Below are 19,634 nucleotides of genomic sequence, written 5' to 3'. Positions count from 1 at the left end.
TTTTTGTGTTGCCACCTCATTGAATCTCTTTTTATCTTAATATTTCTCATTTGACACTCTCTGTGAGCCTCGTGCAGTTTCTTTCTCCTCTGTGCATGTCTCAATCTGTATATTTCTAACTGTTCTCTCACTGATAGATATACTCTTGCATCCATAAAAACAAAGAACAAAGAACAAAAAGAAAAGTACAGCGCAGGAACAGGCCCTTCGGCCCTCCAAGCCTGCGCCGACCATGCTGCCCGTCTAAACTAAAATCTTCTGCACTTCTGGCGTCCATACCCCTCTATTCCCATCCTATTCATGTATTTGTCAAGATGCCCCTTAAACGTCACTATCGTTCCGGCTTCCACCACCTCCTCCGGCAGCGAGTTCCAGGCACCCACTACCCTCTGTGTAAAAAAACGTGCCTCGTACATCTCCTCTAAACCTTGCTCCTTGCACCTTAAACCTATGCCCCCTAATAATTGACCCCTTTACTCTGGAAAAAGTCTCTGACTATCCACTCTGTCTATGCCCCTCATAATTTTGTAGACCTCTATCAGGTCACCCCTCAACCTCCTTCGTTCCAGTGAGAACAAACCAAGTTTATTCAACCTATCCTCATAGCTAATGCCCTCCATACCAGGCAACATCGTGGTAAATCTCTTCTGCACCCTCTCTAGTAGTGTGGTAGTGTGGCGACCAGAATTGAACACTATATTCCAAGTGTGGCCTAACTAAGGTTCTATACAGCTGCAACATGACACACACAAATGTGACCACATTCATAACTTCTTAGGTTTTTCGACATAAATGTTAATTAATTACTTATCTTAACTAAAAGTCATATTTAGATTAATATCTGTTGCAGTATTTCCACATTGTCAATGTTTGGTTATCTTTTTACAAAGCATCGACAGCAGTTCCACATAACAATCAGTATGTTAAAGACAGGATGTATCACAACACATTCATTTGTTCATTTTCAGAATCTGGATGAATTAGCTGAATATGCAGTAGATCACTATGTTATTTAAGCAAACCAGTTTCCAGTTGCTAAGGGTTTGCAAACAGGAACAATGGGCCAGCCCTTGCCGGCTGGGGGTTTCTCCTTTCCCGCAGCTGACCAATGTGGGCCACCCCTACGCTGCCCGGTAATGCGCGGGCGTGGGTGCGCTGCTGGATGGAAATTTAATTACACTGCTCCATGTCTTTGATGTGAATGCAATAGATGCCCTTCAAAAAATGGGAATGCAGCAGTGCTTCTGAATTAAAGTAACGATGCAAAAACTTTATAATGTTTCTCTTTATTCAGAATAATGTGAATGATCAAATATTCTACGCATATTCATACATTTCTCCAATATTCATCTTTATAATATTCAGCATCACTGAGCATATCATACAAAACGTGCATATTTGGAAAGCTGCAAAGAACACTTTTTTCAGGTGTACTAAGAGGAATTCTTGCTTCAATATCCCACCTTTTCTGTGTGTGGAAATGAAGACTTACAGTAAAACAACAAACTGCTAATTAAAACAAATAAGAAGTTCAATGAAAACATTGGTTGATAAGGAAATATAATTGATTTTTGAATTCAATAGTCTGCTGAAAAGGTGATTTCTGCATTCCAATATCTATTTCTAATGGGATTTCAGCAACCAGTTAACAATATTTTAGCACTGTAAACAGTCTGTGCACAGGAACAACTACAACTAGTTCCCGAAATATTAAAGTCATGTATAAATAATATAGAGAAATAAAAAGTTGCATCTATGGAACAAAGAATTACCAATTGACACAATAAAAGGTACTCCATGCTACATCAAACCTGCTGTTTTCAAGAGATCATTTATTTAAAAATGTACACAAACAGGTTCAATCTCTGAAGGATAAGGCAGGGTTCAAAACAATCAGTCACCAATGATATCTGCAAAGTGAATTTTTAGTCTCACAGTTTATGGTTACCATAATGACAATACCTGTGTATATTTTGCATAAGTTGCAAATCGTTCTCCTACTTCTGCACTACCATTTACCTTGAGTGTGGGTCCGCCAAAAGTTTCAGTTTCTAATGCTTTGTGTGATGGAGGAGTTTTATGCTGCCTGGTATTTCCTTTAAACTTGTCGTCCGGTTTATGATTCTTCCCATGGATTCAGCATGCCAAACATTCCAACACTAGAGTTTCTGTCACCTCTGAGATGAAACAACGAGGAGGGGCGGCAGCAGAATCGCAAGGCAAGGTCCCAGGCCCAGGGCACCGCCACATTCTCTCGCATTTTCCTGAAATGATTAAATTGATTTTTAAGTGTTCAAAACATTTCCCAGAAATAATGATGCAGGCACAGGACAATAATTTTCTGTAGCGAATGGTTAATATTAACAATAATACTGATGTGATTGTTAATGGTTGTATTTGATCCTGAGCGGAGTTTCTGACCCCCTATCCTCACCATCACAAAGATCATCTACCTCCAATATTGTCTACCTCAGCTCATCTACTGATGAACACTTTATTCATGCCTATATCATCACCAGACCTGGCTATTTCATTGCTCTGCTAGCTAGCCTATCATCCTCCAATGTCTGCAAACTTCACCTGGCCCAATGTTCAATTAGCTAAATCCTGTCCAGCACCACCAAATCACACTCACCTGTCCTCATTGACCGACATTGGTTCCTGGTCCCCTAACAAACCATATTTAAAGTTTTCTTCCACATACTGAAATTGTTTCATGGACTAACTCCTTCCTATCACTGTAACTTTCTTCAGTCCTACAACCCCCCCCCCCCAACTCTAATTTCTAGCATCTTGTTCAATGTCCTTTCCCTTTGCCCCACCAATCACAGCTAGACCACGCGCCCCCGAAACTCTCTGCTCTGAAAATTCCTCCGTGAACCAATCTCTCAGCTCAAGATTTAGGTAAACTCTTCCTACTATCCCTTACGTTGGTCTGGCAGCTACTTTTGTTTAAGACTTTGTGAAGTACAGTACTTATTTTCACAAATGTTGACAACAAGTAAAATTGACCACCTACTTCCATCTGTAAGGGTCTTTCCTGTTTATTCACTGTCTATTCGCATATTTCCCCTTTCTTTATCTTTGGCCATTACATTTCTGATCCATGGATGTTTAATGGACCTGTGACTTTAAGGCAAAGCAGCCTGTACCTTTAATTCAAACAGATGGATCCAGAATTCTGTGCTGATTTAAATTGGTGATCCCAGACCAAGACAGAGATTGGCTGGCAGCAGTGAGTGACTCAGTTTGATTGATTTGACAGGTGGCCCAAAAGACTGTGTTCTGCCTGGTAATAGGTGTTGATTGGATCTGATCACACTGGAATGATTCAGAGTTTCAATGGTTGAGTTTTGCTTTCAGTTTGACTCCTGGAAGCTCAGAGGAATGATCTCTGACCTCTTCCCTCTCTGTTTTTCTCCAGAAAGGCTGTGTTTCTGAACTGGCAGGCAGCCTGGATGAATCTATGTACAGGAGAACCATTATAGGCTGTGCCAGCAGAGACCAGAACCACCAATTCTCTCTGCAGATAAAGCTGATGTAAAATAACCAACTCTCTCTCCAGTTCTGGTCGCCACCTTATAGGAAGGATGTGGAAGCATTGGATAGGGTACAGAGGAGATTTACAAGGATGTTGCCTGGTATGGAGGGAAGATCATATGAGGAAAGGCTGAAGGACCTGAGGCTGTTTTTGTTAGAGAGAAGGTTAAGAGGTGACTTAATTGAGGCATACAAGATGATCAGAGGATTAGATAGGGTGGACATTGAGAGCCTTTTTCCTCGGATGGTGATGTCCAGCACGAGGGGACATAGCTTTAAATTGAGGGGAGATAGATATAGGACAGATGTCAGAGGTAGGTTCTTTACTCAGAGAGTAGTAAGGGCGTAGAATGCCCTGCCTGCAACAGTAGTGGACTCGCCAACACTAAACACATTCAAATGGTCATTGGATAGGCATATGGACGATAAGGGAATAGAGGGACTTTAGAGGGGTTTCACAGGACGGCGCAACATCGTGGGCCGAAGGGCCTGTACTGGGCTGTAATGCTCTATGTTCTATGTAGAAAAGGCAAGAGGTCTGTAAATAAACCATGAACAGAAAGCAGCGTTTGATGTGAAGCAAAGGGACATCTCCAGGAAAAGCTGTGATACATTTCTTTTTGTTATATAAAGTTAGAGTACTCAATTATTTCTTTGTCCAATTAAGGGGCAATTTAGCGTGGCCAATCCACCTAACCTGCACACCTTTGGGTTGTGGGGGTGAAGCCCACGCAGACATGGGGAGACAGTGACCCAGGGCCGGGATTCGAACCTGGAGTCTTCAGCGCCGCAGTCCCAGCGCTAACCACTGTGCCACATGCCGCCCGAGTAATTCATTTCTAAACTACAGAGAAGATCATTACAGGCTGCAAACCAAGGACTTTAATCTACAAGCTGGCTGTAAGGAAAGAGTGCTGAAGAACCACCATTTGAAGCAAAGACTCTTCTCTTTTGACCTTCATCTTTATTATTCCCCTCCTCCCCACTCTGTGTTTGTCTGTCTTGTATGTGTGCGGGCAGAGGCTGGGTCAGTTAAAGGGGATAATGGGTTAGCTTGTCATTATCCAGTTGGATTTGCTGCATATTTCATCATTATTTCATGTTATAAATGAACAGTAATTGTGTTTCAACATACAAACCAGGTGACTGTAATTATTGGACAGCCAAGGGCCAGTTCACTTTATTGTACCTCCGGCCACACGAGGGCTGGAATTGACCGCGTACCTGCCCAGGGTGGTGTAACACATCTCTATAACTATACCTGTCTCATCTTAACTGTTCCTGAAAGTTCAAATCCTGGCCATGGTCACTGTCTGTGTGGAGTTTGCACATCCTCCCCATGCCTGTGTGGGTTTCACCCCCACAACCCAAAGATGTGCAGGTTAGTTGGATTGGCCATGCTAAATTGCCCCTTTATTGGCAAAATAAATAATTGGGTACTCTAAATTAATTTTTTTTAAATATGTTACTCACAGCTTTTCCTGGAGATGTTTTTGTTGCTATGATGTGTTTTGATGGAGGGGTGAGGGTAGTTATTGTTTATACAGGGTGTTGGCCGTTTTAAGAACTAGGTTTCTTTAGGAGTTGATTTCTGGCAAAGTAACTGGCTGCCAGTAAATTGGCATGTGAAGTTGCCTGGAAGATAAACAATAGAATAACAAAGGCCCAACTCAAAATTAATTATTGGGCGAAGTACATTGTGAGTGCATGCCAGTCGCAAACAGGGTTTTTGCTTTTTAGTTTTAGTTTTCTGAACAATCTGGTTGCAGAGCAAGGAACATCCCTTCCTAGCAGAGTTCACTTGAAATCCGGTGTGCTGGCTAAAAGAGTTTAAACCTCTTTTAACTGAAGGACTCGGAACAGTAAACTAGACTTCATTGCTAGCTAAGATGACAATGAAGAAGTGCGCTCTGGATGCATAATTCCAGAGTTAAAGAATATTAGACCCAGGAGAGTTCTGACCCAAGGTGGTTACACTTAAGACATTAGTGACTCCTCTGTGTTTAACTGGGAGTCTACAACCATGGGACAACTGGACATGATTTGAAGGAAAAACCTTGCCAGAGGTGGACGCCGTTAAGAATCAAGTACTCCAGTATTCTACTAACTGCCTAAATTTCCCCATCGTTCCACCTCTATCTCTACTTTTCAGCTACTCCTTAAAACTAACTTATTTGATCATAAGTCACCTGCCCTGATAGTTCTTTCTTTGTCTTGGAATCAATTTTTGCCTGATTGTAGCATCTTTGAAGTGCCTTGTGACGTGCTACTATGTTAATTCTGCTCGATAGATGCAAGTTGTTATTGGCATCAGCCTTCCCACCAGGTGGTTTCTGACTGATTTTCTACTGCTACCTCTTACATTTTATATTTCCATAAACTGAGAACTATTATACTCGAATTTTAACCAGAACAAAGTTAAATACATCACTGGCTTTATTATATATTTAAGCACTGGCTTTATCCTCACTTCATTCATTTTTTTTTTAATTTGGAGGAGCCAATTATTTTTCTTTGTCCAATTTAGTGCGGCCAATCCCCCTAACCAGCACATCTTTGGGTTGTGGGGGTGACACCCACGCAGACATGGGGAGAATGTGCAAACTCCACATGGACAGGGCTGGGATTCGAACCCAGGTCCTCAGCGCTGCAGTCCCAGTGCTAACCACTGCACCACTTGCCGCCCTCTCACTTCATTCATTGACAGCCTAAGTAGTTAACCTTAATGGGACATAAGAGGCCAAATGTAACTTCACGCACTCATAGGGTAAAATAACCTCTTCAACAGGATGGTTGTTGAGATAAAATATTCATGAACCTAGTTTAAAAATATCAACATTAGAGAATGATAATATGTGAGGTGGGGGTGGCGGGTGGAGGTTTCCATGGAGGTTGCCATGGGCAAAAACACCAGCTCTTCCCGCTGGCTGAATCTTCCGGTCCTGCTGAAGTTGAGCCCCTCTGTGGATTCTCTCTGGTGGCAAGAGGGGTGAGCCAGGTGAATTGCCATTGTCTTTGGTGGGAACGGAGGTTCCCGCTCGTGGGCAATGAAGAGTCACCACAGCGGCGGGAAAAGCTGCAACGTTGCCCGGGGGGGAGGGGGGGGGGGGTGCTGGAATATTCTCATCCATGTGTTAATGACATTGTACATTTCTTCCCTGATCCATATTTCAAAGGAAAACTTTCTTTAATGCAATGTTATGGTATTGCCGGAAATAGTGAGGATGGAATTTAGTTTATCATTCACCAGAACGTAGGCCAGTGACCTGCATTGGACTTTATTGTAAGTTTAGATCCCAAAATATCATAAAAAGATATCCCTCTGATTATTTAGTGCACAACAGGGAAAACTATTTCAGTGCAATATTGTATTTACAACAAAAACGCTTAATATCGCTTGAATTCTGTAATGAAATAACATTTGTTAGATTGGCCTGGATTTTGCATTCAGCAGTGACGCAATGGTGCTCACCATCGACCTCAAAGAAATCTTCCCATGAAGATCGAGTGACCTCTGGATTTCCCATTTTCCAACCCATGCTTACTTCAGCATGGAATGGATGACAGGGGTCCGGACGTCTTCTGATTTTTCTGAGACCTGAGATGATTACATTTCAGTGACTGTAGTTAAGGAACGTCAGCTTCAAATGTTTTCTTAAAATCTGGCCCCCAGTCAGGACACCAAACCCTGCATCAGCAGTGATGTCAGCAAGTGGGCAAACAACCAATCGTATTGATGATTCAAATTTCCAAATGATAAATATGACTGGATTTAAATAGTAGCTGATATATTGTATGAAAAATACGTTAAAAGAACGCAGAAGGTTTTTAGAATGGTATTGGAGACATCAGACATTCCAGAAATGCAAAGTTAGCTTTCTGGGACCTATGTTGAGCTGTAATTACAAAGCTCGTAAACTGTTTAAAAAAAAAACATTCAGCATTCAACACATTCTAACTTTTTCAAGGGGTTTCTAAAGCAAGGATTATGATGTAAGAGTGGAAGTGCTTGTCAATTTACTGATTCTTTAGGAAATTAACTCTGTGGGGCGGGGGAGGGAGGGGTGGGGGACCTCAACAGGGAAGCGTAGAATCATTCATAGCAACGTCTGGAATTTGCAGACTGTCGTATTTGCGGTCAGTTTCAGTGGAGTGGTGACGGTGAACATTGACAGTTACGCCACCATCACCATTAGGGGCTGGTTTAGCACAGGGCTAAATCACTGGCTTTGAAAGCAGACCAAGGCAGGCCAGCAGCACGGTTCAATTCCCGTACCAGCCTCCCTGAACAGGTGCCAGAATGTGGCGACTAGGGGCTTTTCACAGTAACTTCATTTGAAGCCTACTTGTGACAATATGCAATTTTCATTTCATTTTTTTTTCATCACTACTGCAAAAATCCAAGCTACCACACCAACACAATCAGTGCACACGCATTTGGTTGCACATGAACGAATGCAACAATTTTAATCATATCACAGGCCTTTATATGTGTTAGGTATCTTTGGAAAGAGAATAAAGGCTCCCTGCCAAATTGAGAGCAACAGGTTAACTAGTTCCTAAAATATTCATATTATATAATTTGAATAATCTGTTTTAAATATAATTGCTTACTTCAGCATGGAATGGATGACAGGAGTCCGGACGTCTTCTGATTTTCTGAGACCTGAGATGATCACATTTCAGTGATTCATTATGTTCACTGTAGTTAAGGAATGTCAGCTTCAAATGTTTTCTTAAAATACCGTATTTTAATGCATGTTTTAAATTGTAATGTAGGGCAGCATGGTGGCACAGTGGTTTGCACAGTTGCTTCACAGCTCCAGGGTCCCAGGTTCGATTCCCAGCTTGGATCACTGTCTGTGCGGAGTCTGCATGTTCTCCCCGTGTCTGCGTGGGTTTCCTCCGGGTGCTCTGGTTTCCTCCCACAGTCCAAAGATGTGCAGGTTTGGTGGATTGGCCATGCTATATTGCCCCTTAGTGTCCAAAAAAAAAAAGGTTAGGTGTGATTACAGGGTTATGGGGTTAGGGTGGAGCTGTGGGCTTAAGTAGGGTGCTCTTTCCAAGGGCATGTGCAGATGTGATGGGCCAAATGGCCTCCTTCTGCACTGTAATTTCCATGTAAACTGATTGGAAAATCTTGATAGGCCTCAAACTTAGAACAGATTCAAGAAAATGAAGACAGATTGGGGACTGATAATGGTACCATAATGGTACCAAGTGTGTAGTGACCAGAAGGTATACACCGACATTCACACATTTATATGGTACCTTTAAGGTTCTCAATTTGTAAATGGGCTTGAGCTATATAGAACAATGGCAACACAGTCCAGCAACGTAGTAATGTGATTGGGCTAGTAACTCAGAGGCCTGCATTACTAACTTGATGAAAAATGCTGAATAAATTCGGCAGGTCTGTCAGCATCTGTGGAGAGGGAAACACAGTTAACGTTTCTAGTCCCTATGACCCTTCTACAGATGCAGCCTGACCAGCTGAGCATTCCAGCATTTTCTGTTTTTATTTCATATTTCCAGCATTCGCAGTAATTTGCTTTAAATATGAACAAAATTGAGTTTGAGAATTTGAATTTATTTAAAGAAAATCTGAAAATAAATATATGTAACAGTGAGAAAGGGAGCATAACGTTACTAATTCATTCTGAAAACTTAACAGGTTCACTTATGTCTTTGAGGGAAGGAAAGTTCTAACTGGCCTAGAGATGACTCCTGTCTCACAGTCGACTCTCAATAGGCTTCTTAAGGGGCGAGAAAACCATTTTATTTCACCGTCACCTTTTCAAGGTAAACAGTGGTGACCAATAAATTGTAGCCCAGGCACTTATCTTGCTCACTGGCCGACCCGACTCCTTATCCCAGGGCAGAAGGTGTAACTATCTGTGAGTCAGGCTCAGCAAAATGTTCAGAATCAAACACCCGCTCAACACCAACGCCCTGAGATTGAATAAATTGTAGGCACTGAAATCATCGGCAATATTGAAATCTGGGAGAGAGATTAGTTGAACCAAATACGTGGACTGGGATTCTCCATCCAGCGACACCGGGATCAGGAAACGCGATTGGGCGGAAAATCACACGCAAGCCGAAGACCGTGGCCAGTGTCGCGGCCGATGGAATGCCAGGCTCCGGGGCCTTGACAGCAGGGTCAATGCATTCTACTGCGCAAGTACAATAAACGCCATTGGCATATCATTAACAGGCCCGAACCGGTGTTCTCCGGGGCTCCCACGATGCTCTGCCTCTGCCAGGAGAAATTATCGATGCCGACGTTTCACTTGTGGTTTTAAAAATTGGGAGACAGGTGCCATGGCTGCTGAGGGAGACCGAGGAAGTAGGACATATTCCCATAGGCACAGCCAAGGCCTGCCACACCTGCTGCTGGCAGTGCTGGCTGGGGGTGGGTGGGGTGGCATCTACCAGGGCCGGGGAGGGTGTGGCGGGTTGTTGACCATAGGGTGGGCTGTGGGACCAGGGTCACCCTCCTGAAACAAGGGTGTCCCAGCACGGACCGCCATTGCCATGGCCTTCAAGGCAGCCACCGACGGTGCCAGGGATTTGGTGGGGTGAGCAGAGTGCCAAGGGGAATGGCTGAGGGTGGGCGTGGGGATAGGAGAGGAGGAGTGGGGGGGGGGGGGGGTGGGAAAGGACATGCAGGAGCTGCAGTGCAGGCCAGGGTCACCGTGTAGCCTGTTGGATCTGGGTGGGCATGGGGATACACATTATGCTACCATGAGGCCTTTCACCCCCTGCAGACAGTGGACTTCGGAATCCAACCAGGAATCTTAGCATTCATCCTAGCTACTGCAGCTCTGGGGAATGCGCTGAGGCTCAACGAGCGCGAGCTTCTTGGGGATAGCCACGCAGCAGCAGAGCCTGCTCCAGAGGAACAGGAGGCAGCTGGGAAGGATGGCCAGCTAGCCGTCCAACAGGTCGAGGAGGAGGTTTTAAAGGAGGTGCCGCATGAGGCCTCGTGTGTACCGGCAACACCTGTAATTCGAGTGTCTACCGGACCGGACATGCTATTGAAGACTCCCGCTGAGGAGGGAACAGTGCAACATGTCTGCTGGATCTGTGGGGGTATGGGGATGGACACCCGCTCCCGGTGGCCGAAAAGGTGACTGTCACCTGAACCTTTACGCCATGGGGTCCGTCCAGGTGCCGAGTGGGGACCTGTCGGGATCACACAGACCTTGCAGCACATGTGCATCCATGCCGTAATGGAGGCCCGACATGTCCGCTCGACACAATATCTCAAATTTAATGTGGACCGAATCCACCAGGATTATCAGGCAGCGGGGTTCGCCGCCATCGCCGGGATGCCCCAGGTCCAGGGGGGTGACCGACAGGATGCATGTCCCTCTACGAGCACCGGCTCATGACAGGCTGGTCTTCACAAACCAAAAGGGGTTCCACTCGGTGAACATGCAGCTGGTGTGTGACCATGAGCTGATTATCTGGGCCGTCTGTGCCCGATACCCAGGCAATGTGCACGACACCTTCATCCTGGCACACTCGAGAGTTCCGGACAACTTAGAGGCACACACCTGGGTGATGGGGTGGCTCTTGGACAACAGGGGTTATTCCTTCTGGCTGATGACGCCTATCTGGAGGCCACAGACCGATGCGGAGACTCGCTACAGCGACTCCCATGCCTCAACGATGGGCATAATCGAGGGGTGCTTCAGTATCCTGCAGATGTGGTTCAGGTGCCTGGAATGCGCTGGAGGGCCACCAGTTCAGGGGTCGGAGAGTCTTCCACATTTTGGCGGCTGGCTGCGTTCTCCACATCGTGCAGCAGAGGGAGGGGCTTCTGGAGGAGGGGGATGAACACCTAGTCCGATGAGGAGGATGCCGGGGAGGGCGAGAATGGGCAGTATATGGGGCCCGGGCAGGCACAGGCGGCCGCACAGTGTGTGCGCCGGGCCGGCACGCACGGGACTTTCCAATCGCCTCCAGGTTCAGGAGTGGAGGTGGCCTGCTGTAAATCCCGTCCTGTGACCTGGGTCCCCTTTGGTGGCCGTCCTCCGGAGTGACCTGGCCTGGATGACTCCCGTCGGCGAAATCGGGATCTCGCCGTAGTGTGGCAAGAAACCAATTATCACCACTTAAGTACTATATACAAAGGCCTCCTGTCGTTCACCGGCCTCCCCACCAAGTGCTCACGCTGGCGCCGATTAGTACTCCTTTTGAGAAACGTGAACCTGGCGGAAGAGCTTCTGTAAGGAGCCGAGGAGGTGAGTACCCATCTTTGCTCACAGGCAAAGAGCCCGGGGGCACTGGGATTGCCACCCCTGTGCTCGGCAGGGTGTGGCTAGGGGTGGGGGACTTTCCGCAGGGGTGGGGGACCCTCCTCAGGGGTGAGCTGTCATAGGAGAGTGGGGGGATGCTGAGTGGGGCAACCACTGGGGGCACCACCATGCCAACCCCTGGATCATTTACCCATTCCCGAGGCAAACCTTGTCCCTGTCCGTCTGTCCCATAACCCCCTCCGACTGCCGAGGCCTCTGGCCATGTGGCTGAAGGCTATTGCTGATAGGGAATTGGTAATCGTAGTTAAGTGAGCATTTCACACAACCCAAGTGGATCCCCGTGGGTGGACGGGCCATATGGGAGTCATTGTGTAGCATCTCAATCACACCTTGATGCCTGAACTCTGTGGGAGGCAACACTACACACCCAGCAACCAACATCTGAACATCCAGGGGATGGGACACAGCTCCGGGGATGTGACAACTGCTGGAGGGTGGGTGAGTGCCACAGGGAGGGGGTGCAGAGGGTTGCCTGGAGCGATGGGCAAAGGGTTCGGAGGTCAGCCTGCATTGCAGAAGAAAGTGACAGACGCATCATAATGGTTGTGCAAAAAGGTTTTGAATGTGTTTTACAATTCTCCACTCTCCCATTGGCCGACTGCTGGGAACTCGCAGCAATTACCGCTCACTACCACACTTAGATATTTTTCCAGAGAATCGCGTCCTTATGTTTCTGAAACAAAGAGGCGCTCCCTAGGGAGGTATTAGATGCAGGAAGACCAGTAGCCCTCGGGTGGGTATGCCAAGTAGGTTGAAACATACTTAGGCAAGTACAGTATGGTCACATCCATTGTGGGGAGGATCTTGATTGCGCCACCTCACCAGGTCTGCTGGGTAGATCCCGCAAGGCATACTAGCTGCTGGAGGCTTCACTGGGCATCTGGTACACAATGCACCAGTGGTAGATGAAATATGAATGCTTAAGATGGTGGATGGAGAGTCAGTCAAGTGGACTGCTTTGACTTTTGTTGAGCTTGAAAGTGCACTGACCCAGGCAAATAGGGAGTATTCAATCCTACCCATGATCTGTGCCTTGTAGATGATGAATCAGCCTTAGGGAGATACTCAATGTAAAATTCCCAGCCCCTGACCTGCTCTTGGAGCCATTGCCTTTCGTGCCTGGTCCAGTTACATTTCTAGATCATAAAATAAGACCAAGTGGACCAATTCTGGCCAATGGTAACCCCAGGAGGTTGATGGTGGGGGAATTCAGTGATGGTAAAGCTCTTGTGGTTTGGGGAGATGCTTAGACTTTCTCTTGTTGGAGACGGTCATTACTCGCCGCTTGTATGGAGCAAGGGTCACTTATCAGCCCGAGCCTGAATATTCTCCAGGTGCATAGAGATACAACCTGCTTCATTATCTGAGGAATTATGAATGGGACTGAACACTATACACGTGTTAGTGAACATCCCCATTTTGACATCATTATGGAGGGAAGGTCATTAATAAAGCAGCTGAAGAGGGTTGGGTCTAGGACTCAACTTTGAGGAATTCCTGCAGCGATATCCTGAGGCAGGGATGATTGTTCTCCAACAATATCAATGCTTTATGCTTGGTAATGAGCCCGGTAATGAGCCATTCAGTGCAAGGGCAATTGATGAGCAACAAATTATGCCCTTGCCAGTGACCCTCATATCTCATGAAGTCTCACCTCTGGATATTTGCTCTTTCAGCCAAGTCTGTAATTAGATCAGGAGCTGAGTGATTCTGGCAGAACCCAAATTGACCATTGGTGAGTAGGTGATTCATGAGTAAGTGCCACTCGATAGCACTGCTGAGAGCTTCCATTACTTTACTGCTGATTTGAGAGATGGGACGCTGATGGACAATGAAACCCCCTAACCATTCTGTATATTTTGTCCCTTTGCTACCTTCCATGCCTCTTCCAAGTGGTGTTCAACATGGAGGAGCACTGAATCAACAGTTGATGGAGGGTGCTAGGTGCCAAGTTGCAGACTGTTTCCTTGCCCCATGCTTGACTTGATGCCACATGACTTAGTCTGGAGTCAATACTGAGGACTCCAGGGCCACTCCCTCCTGGCTGTATGCCACTTGTCACCACCTCTGTTTGGTCAGTAAGACAGGACGTACTCAGGGATGGTGAAGGAGTGTGCCCTGCTGGAAGGAGTGGAGAGAGCGCCCAGCCACATGCTGGAAAGTCCGGGTGGCATCAACTGCATCCGTGTAATCCAATAGTCTGAGGTTGAAAAAGAGGAAAATCTGCTCTGTGTTGATTTTCAAATTCCTAAACAGAGCACAAAAGGAGCTGTATCTATGGAAAGGAAAATAATATTACTCACTCAAACTAAATGTAGGTGAAACTAATTAAACTGACATGAAACAAATTGTAGACTGATCCGTACCTGCTTGGGTGTCTTCCAAAATAACCACATAACAGTTGTGGCTGCTGCCAAGTTACACATGCATTATGTCCTATAAATAGATATATTTTGAGGTGTTTTTATTCTACATCTGTTTGACTACTTCTGCTGGCTGGAAAACTTGTATTCATAAAATTAAGAATTTTTAAAAACAGATAAAATCTATTGAGTATATTAAAGGATATACATTATTTCTATAGGCTCCATTGTAATTGGTCCTATAGCGCAATCACAGCTGGCATCAACAACCACCATAAAGAGGTTACTGCTTGGAATCTGTTGGATGACAAATGACCTGCAACAGACATAAATAAAACATCATTATTTAACTGTAGATATATCATGAGATGAGCATCGCGTCCTTAAGTATTCACCAGCACATTCAACTTCAATAGGTAGTGCAGTGAATGTTCATTCTTAGATTTATCAAATGAATTTGAATCAAATTCCATTGTATTGAGGTTTGAGTCAAAGCGTCACAAGGAGAGGCACTTCTGGTGGCGGCTATATGGTGAGCGGTTGAATACGCGGTGGCTCCCGCTAGGATACTTGGTTTTTGCCCCTTTCTGCCTGGTTTATGTGATTTTATTTCAGCAAACATTTGAGGAGTTTGATGGAATAAGAGCCTCCTTGTTCGCGTAATGACTGGTAAAAATGGCACAAAGCAGAAGTCAGGCCAGGGTCGTTTTCAGACTCAATAATTTGCCGAGCCTCAGCAGGGAGGCCATGGAGACGGCTTCTGCTGAGCCGGTGACCCCTCAGTGGGTGGCTGAAATGTAGCTTCTTGACCGACGAATTTAAGAAGCAGTGGCAGGCTGTGCTGAGGATTTGGAGAAGGCAATGGAAGGGGTTTTGGCCCCAATTTGGGCGGCCATGGACAAGATGAACCGTTGGATTATGGTACAGAAAGCAACAATGCAGAAGGTGGAGATGGTGCTCTCTGACTATAGTGATCGGATTGTCTCCCTGGAGGCAGAGGAGCAGAGACTGCTAAACGCCAAGGTTGACGATCCGGAGGACCATTCCAGATGACAGAACCTAAGGATTGTGGAGCTGCTGGAGGGTCTGGATGGCTCCAACTCCATGGACTACATGCCCAAGATCTTCAGAAAGTTGATAGGGGAGGGGATCTGTTGGATGTTATTGTTGAAAAGTGTTAAAATTTTAAGTGCCTCAATAAAATAATTTCTAAAAAAAAAAACAAAACAGTGATATATAAATATTACTGAAGGGACTGTACACAATGGTAATGAATCAGCAAAAAATTAAGAAAGCTAATAGAATGTTACTGTTTATTGCAAGGGGAATTGAATATAAAAGTAGGGAGGCTATGCTTTAGTTCTACTGTGTACACTAACTATCTCTATATTGAAGGAAAGATGGAAATGCATCAGAAGCAGTTCAGAGAAAGTTAACTAAGCTAAACCAGGAATGGGTGGCTTGTCCTCTGAGGAAAGATTGATTTGACAAAGCTCTTATCCTCTGGAGTTTAATAAGAGTAAAAGGCAACTTAATTGAAACATGTAAGATCCTGAGGAGTCTTGATGGGGTCGATGTGGAGAGGATGTTTCCTCCTGTGGGAGAATTTAAAACTCGTGATCACTGCTTTAAAAATAAGGGATCACACATTTAAGATGAGAATAATTGTTTCCTCTCAAAAGGTACTGAGTCTTTAGAATTCTCTGCCTCAAAGGGAGTTGAATCAGAGTCTTTGAATGTTTACACGGCAGAGGTAGATAGATATTTGATTAACAAGGGAGTGAAGGGTTACTGGGGGTATGCAGGAAGTTACAGTCAGATAAGCCAGGATCTTATTGAATGGTGGAGCATGCTTGAAGGGCTGAGTGGCCTACTTCTCCCAGTTCGTATGTATGGTCGCATGAATCCCTTCCGTCAATAACAAGGAGCAGTATGAAATGGACTGCAAATAACTATACTGACGCCCTACAGATCACAGGGTCTCCTGCAATTCTTATTCAATATTACTGAGCTAGCCCCTTTTATAATCAGTTTTGGTGATACTGATCTTATAGAATGGAATCTGAATATAAAGTCTATTCAATGGAACAGTCATTTCCGATACTGTGGTATACCTGTCAAAATTGTAGTAGTTAGAAACATTTATTTGTAGCTTATTATATTTATAGCACTGAAAGGAATGGGTTTCTCTGTCAAGGGCCTTTCATCTTTTGTTCCCAGGTTAAGTACATGGAAACAAAATTAGCATTTAAGCTGATTGATGCAGATTAATTTTACAATAAGTAGATTTGATCAACTTCTGCAGTCAGCTTTTATACTTTCTTGACAGGTAATAAAAAGGAAAGGAAAGGAATGAACTTGGCTTTTATAGTGTGCCCTGTAAGTCTTCAGGACATCCCAACGCACTTTACAGCCAATGAAGTCATTTTCAATTGTGGTCATAGTTGTAAAGTAGGGAAATATGAGAGCCAATTCACACAGAATGCAGTGTTGCAGAAACAGCGGTGAGATACACAACCAGATTATCTATTTTTTGGGAGTGTTGGTTGAGAGAAACCATTGACAGGTCACCAGGGATGGACGTTCCAGTATCTTTGAATAGTACTGCAGGATCTTTTATCTGACGGAGCAGATGGGACCTTGATTTAACATCCCATCCAACAGATGGCTTCTTGTCAGCGCAAGTTGGGCTTGAATCTACAGCTGACTGAACCAGAGGGATGATTGCTGCTACTGAGCCAAGGTTGGTACATACATAATATACATGGATATTCTCACTGCTGCTCCTTAAATGTAATATTTCTTTCAAGGGATTCCATTTTATGCGTCAGTTCAAAAATAATAGCATGTTGAAATCAAATAGAACATCAGCATTAAAAATAACAAAGCTGTGTCTGAAGATTACTCCCAAGTCTCTGCCAATGTAGTTCTTGACTAGTTGCCAGGAAGTATATAAACAGTTGCCAGGTGGAAACTCGAACAAACCTTTTCTACAATCCCCACCCCCACCCTGATCCCCAACACTGGAAAATAAACTACACAGATGAAGAAGGTAGAAATATAGCAGAGCGGGGAATTTCACTTGCATTCCTCTGCGACACGACACTACACATGTTCTGAAATACTTTGCTGTGGTGCCTCAAACATTGAAAGGATACCATCACTTTGTAAATAGTGATGTACCTTTATGTTAAACTTCAAGGGGGTAAAATCCTTTCTGGCATCATCTTTAAAATGGATCAATGGTGAAGTAACATGAGTCACGGTACCAATAAATCGCAATGGTCTTTGTTGTGTTATGATATTGCTAGTAACATAAGCTGCCACTTGATGTAGGCTCTGCTGAAAGATGCTCCAGACTCGGAGATAAGTTTAACGTATTTATTGAACGATTAACAATGCTCTTAAATGAGTTCAACACCGCCTCTAGTAACTCAGGCTATTCTGCTAACTATACAAGCTTGCTCTCGACCATGTGCTAGGGTGTGAGGTTGCTGATCATCAACCCTGTCTTGCTCTCTTGGTTTCTGCCAGTCAAAGAGGCAGAGTCTGTGTGCCTTGTCCTTTTTATATGGGTGGTGTAGTGCCCCCTTGTGGTAATGCCATCTCTGGGTGCCCTGATTACCGATTGGTTGTGTCCAGTTCTAATGACCCATTGGTTGCGTGTCTGCATGTCATGACATCTCTGGTGCTCCCTCTAGTGGTCACTTAGTTGACGCGTATTTACATTAACCCCTTGTGTATATACAGTGATGCATATCCCTACAGTCTTTGTACATAATTTCTGTGGTTGTTTTATAATTGGTCTTCAATCCTTTCATCACCATTTTCTAGCTGAGTGGTAGCTGTATTTTTGTATCTTCAAAGCCGTATGTAATCAAGATTTGGCTGATACTTGGTGGATTCAAATCCCTGTTAAGGGAAGCAAGATCAAGGCCAGGAGATGGAATTTGGGGCAGCACAAATGTGGAAGTTTCAAGGCTGTGCTATCTGCTTTGAACTGCACGAGAATGAAGCTTCCAGGTTCTTGACCTGATCCGCACATCAGCTGGTGAAAAACACATTGAATTAACCAAAATCTCTTGCACAATATTCAATTTAACATCCTTAATGCACATTTACATTGAAAATCATCCCTATTATTGGGAATATTGGTATTATTTAATTTTGGATGACATTAGAACCAAGTTTCCAGTAATTTCCTTTAGCCACATATATATCACTCATTGGCCATTAAATTATTAAAGTTTATCTGCAAGATAGTTGTAGACTGAGTGGTCACTTGATGATATGGCGACTTAAAAGGTCACGTGTTGAGAGTGCAGGAGTTCTCCCTGGGATCACAGGTAGAGTACAAGCATAGCGTCATAGAGATCTACAGCACAAAAAAGGCCCTTCAGCCCATTGTGTCTGTGTCGGTCAAAACCAACCACCTAAGTATTCTAATCCCATTTTCCAGCACTTGGCCCATAGCCTTGTATGCTTTGGCATTGCAAGTGCACTAAAAACTTCTTAAATGTTACGAGGGTCTCTGTCTTCATCACCATTTCAGGCAGTGAGTTCCAGACTCCTACCACCCTCTGGGTGAAAATGTTTTTCCTCACATCCCCTCTAAACCTCCTGCCCCTTATCTTAAATCTATGCCTCCTGGTCATTGATCACTTCACCAAGGGGAAACAAATTACATTCTATCTGTGCCCCTCATAATTTTATACATCTTAATAATGTCCCCCCTCAGTCTCCTCTACTACAAAGAAAGCAATCCCAGTCTATCCAATCTGTCTTCATAATTAAAACTCTCTGACCCATGCAACATCCTGGTAAATCTCCTCTGCACCCTTTCCAGTGCTGTCACATCTTTGCTGTAATGTGGAATCCAGAACTGCACACAATCCTTGCACTGTGGCCAAACCAATGTTTTGTATAGTTCCAGAGCTCTAAAACGCTATGCCTTGGCTAATAAAGGCAAGTATATCAGATGCCTTCTTAACCACTGTATCCACCTGCTCTGCTATTTGATAACGCTCACATGAGCGCCCATTTCGAGTCTTTAAGTTGCTCGTCGACTGTTGTAATACCACCTAGCTAGCCACAGCCGGAACTGTGAGTTGGACTGGGGTGATCTTAATTGTTTCAGTATAAATGACCATTCATTCCACGGGACACCAAGCGTGGTGTCACCACCCACCAAATGTGAGCTGAGAACCGGTTAGTTGTATCTAGGTCTGTCCGGAGACGGCCAACCCTTATTGTCATCTGACCCGCAGGTACAGATTGACGATCATCATTTGATCACAATAGGATTTTTATTTCACACACATTACTATAACAAGAACCGCGAGCTTCAAATACACATTAGGAGTAACTGTCCATCTCGCACATCCCGGGAGAGGTCATTCACCCC

At 44.6% G+C, this 19,634-nt stretch overlaps 1 protein-coding gene across 5 annotated transcripts in view; it reads right to left on the bottom strand.

The window, feature by feature from the left end:
* Positions 1-1,267: 1,267 nt before the first annotated feature.
* Positions 1,268-19,634, bottom strand: part of cacna2d3a (calcium channel, voltage-dependent, alpha 2/delta subunit 3a) — a 1,093,156-nt gene continuing 1,074,789 nt past the window's right edge. For all 5 annotated transcript variants that reach the window (XM_038812776.1, XM_038812778.1, XM_038812775.1 and 2 more), the window contains 3 exons: positions 14,437-14,546; positions 8,155-8,237; positions 1,268-2,264 (listed from right to left, as the gene is read on the bottom strand). In XM_038812776.1, coding sequence (XP_038668704.1) covers positions 2,172-2,264; positions 8,155-8,237; positions 14,437-14,546 — 286 coding nt within the window. In that variant the 3' untranslated portion in view covers positions 1,268-2,171. The remainder of the gene's footprint in view (positions 2,265-8,154; positions 8,238-14,436; positions 14,547-19,634) is intronic.

Source organism: Scyliorhinus canicula, chromosome 11 (assembly GCF_902713615.1).
Source record: "Scyliorhinus canicula chromosome 11, sScyCan1.1, whole genome shotgun sequence".
Classification (NCBI taxonomy): domain Eukaryota; kingdom Metazoa; phylum Chordata; class Chondrichthyes; order Carcharhiniformes; family Scyliorhinidae; genus Scyliorhinus; species Scyliorhinus canicula.
Note: the sequence above shows the minus strand (reverse complement) of the source record. Positions and strands in the feature narration are given on the sequence as shown.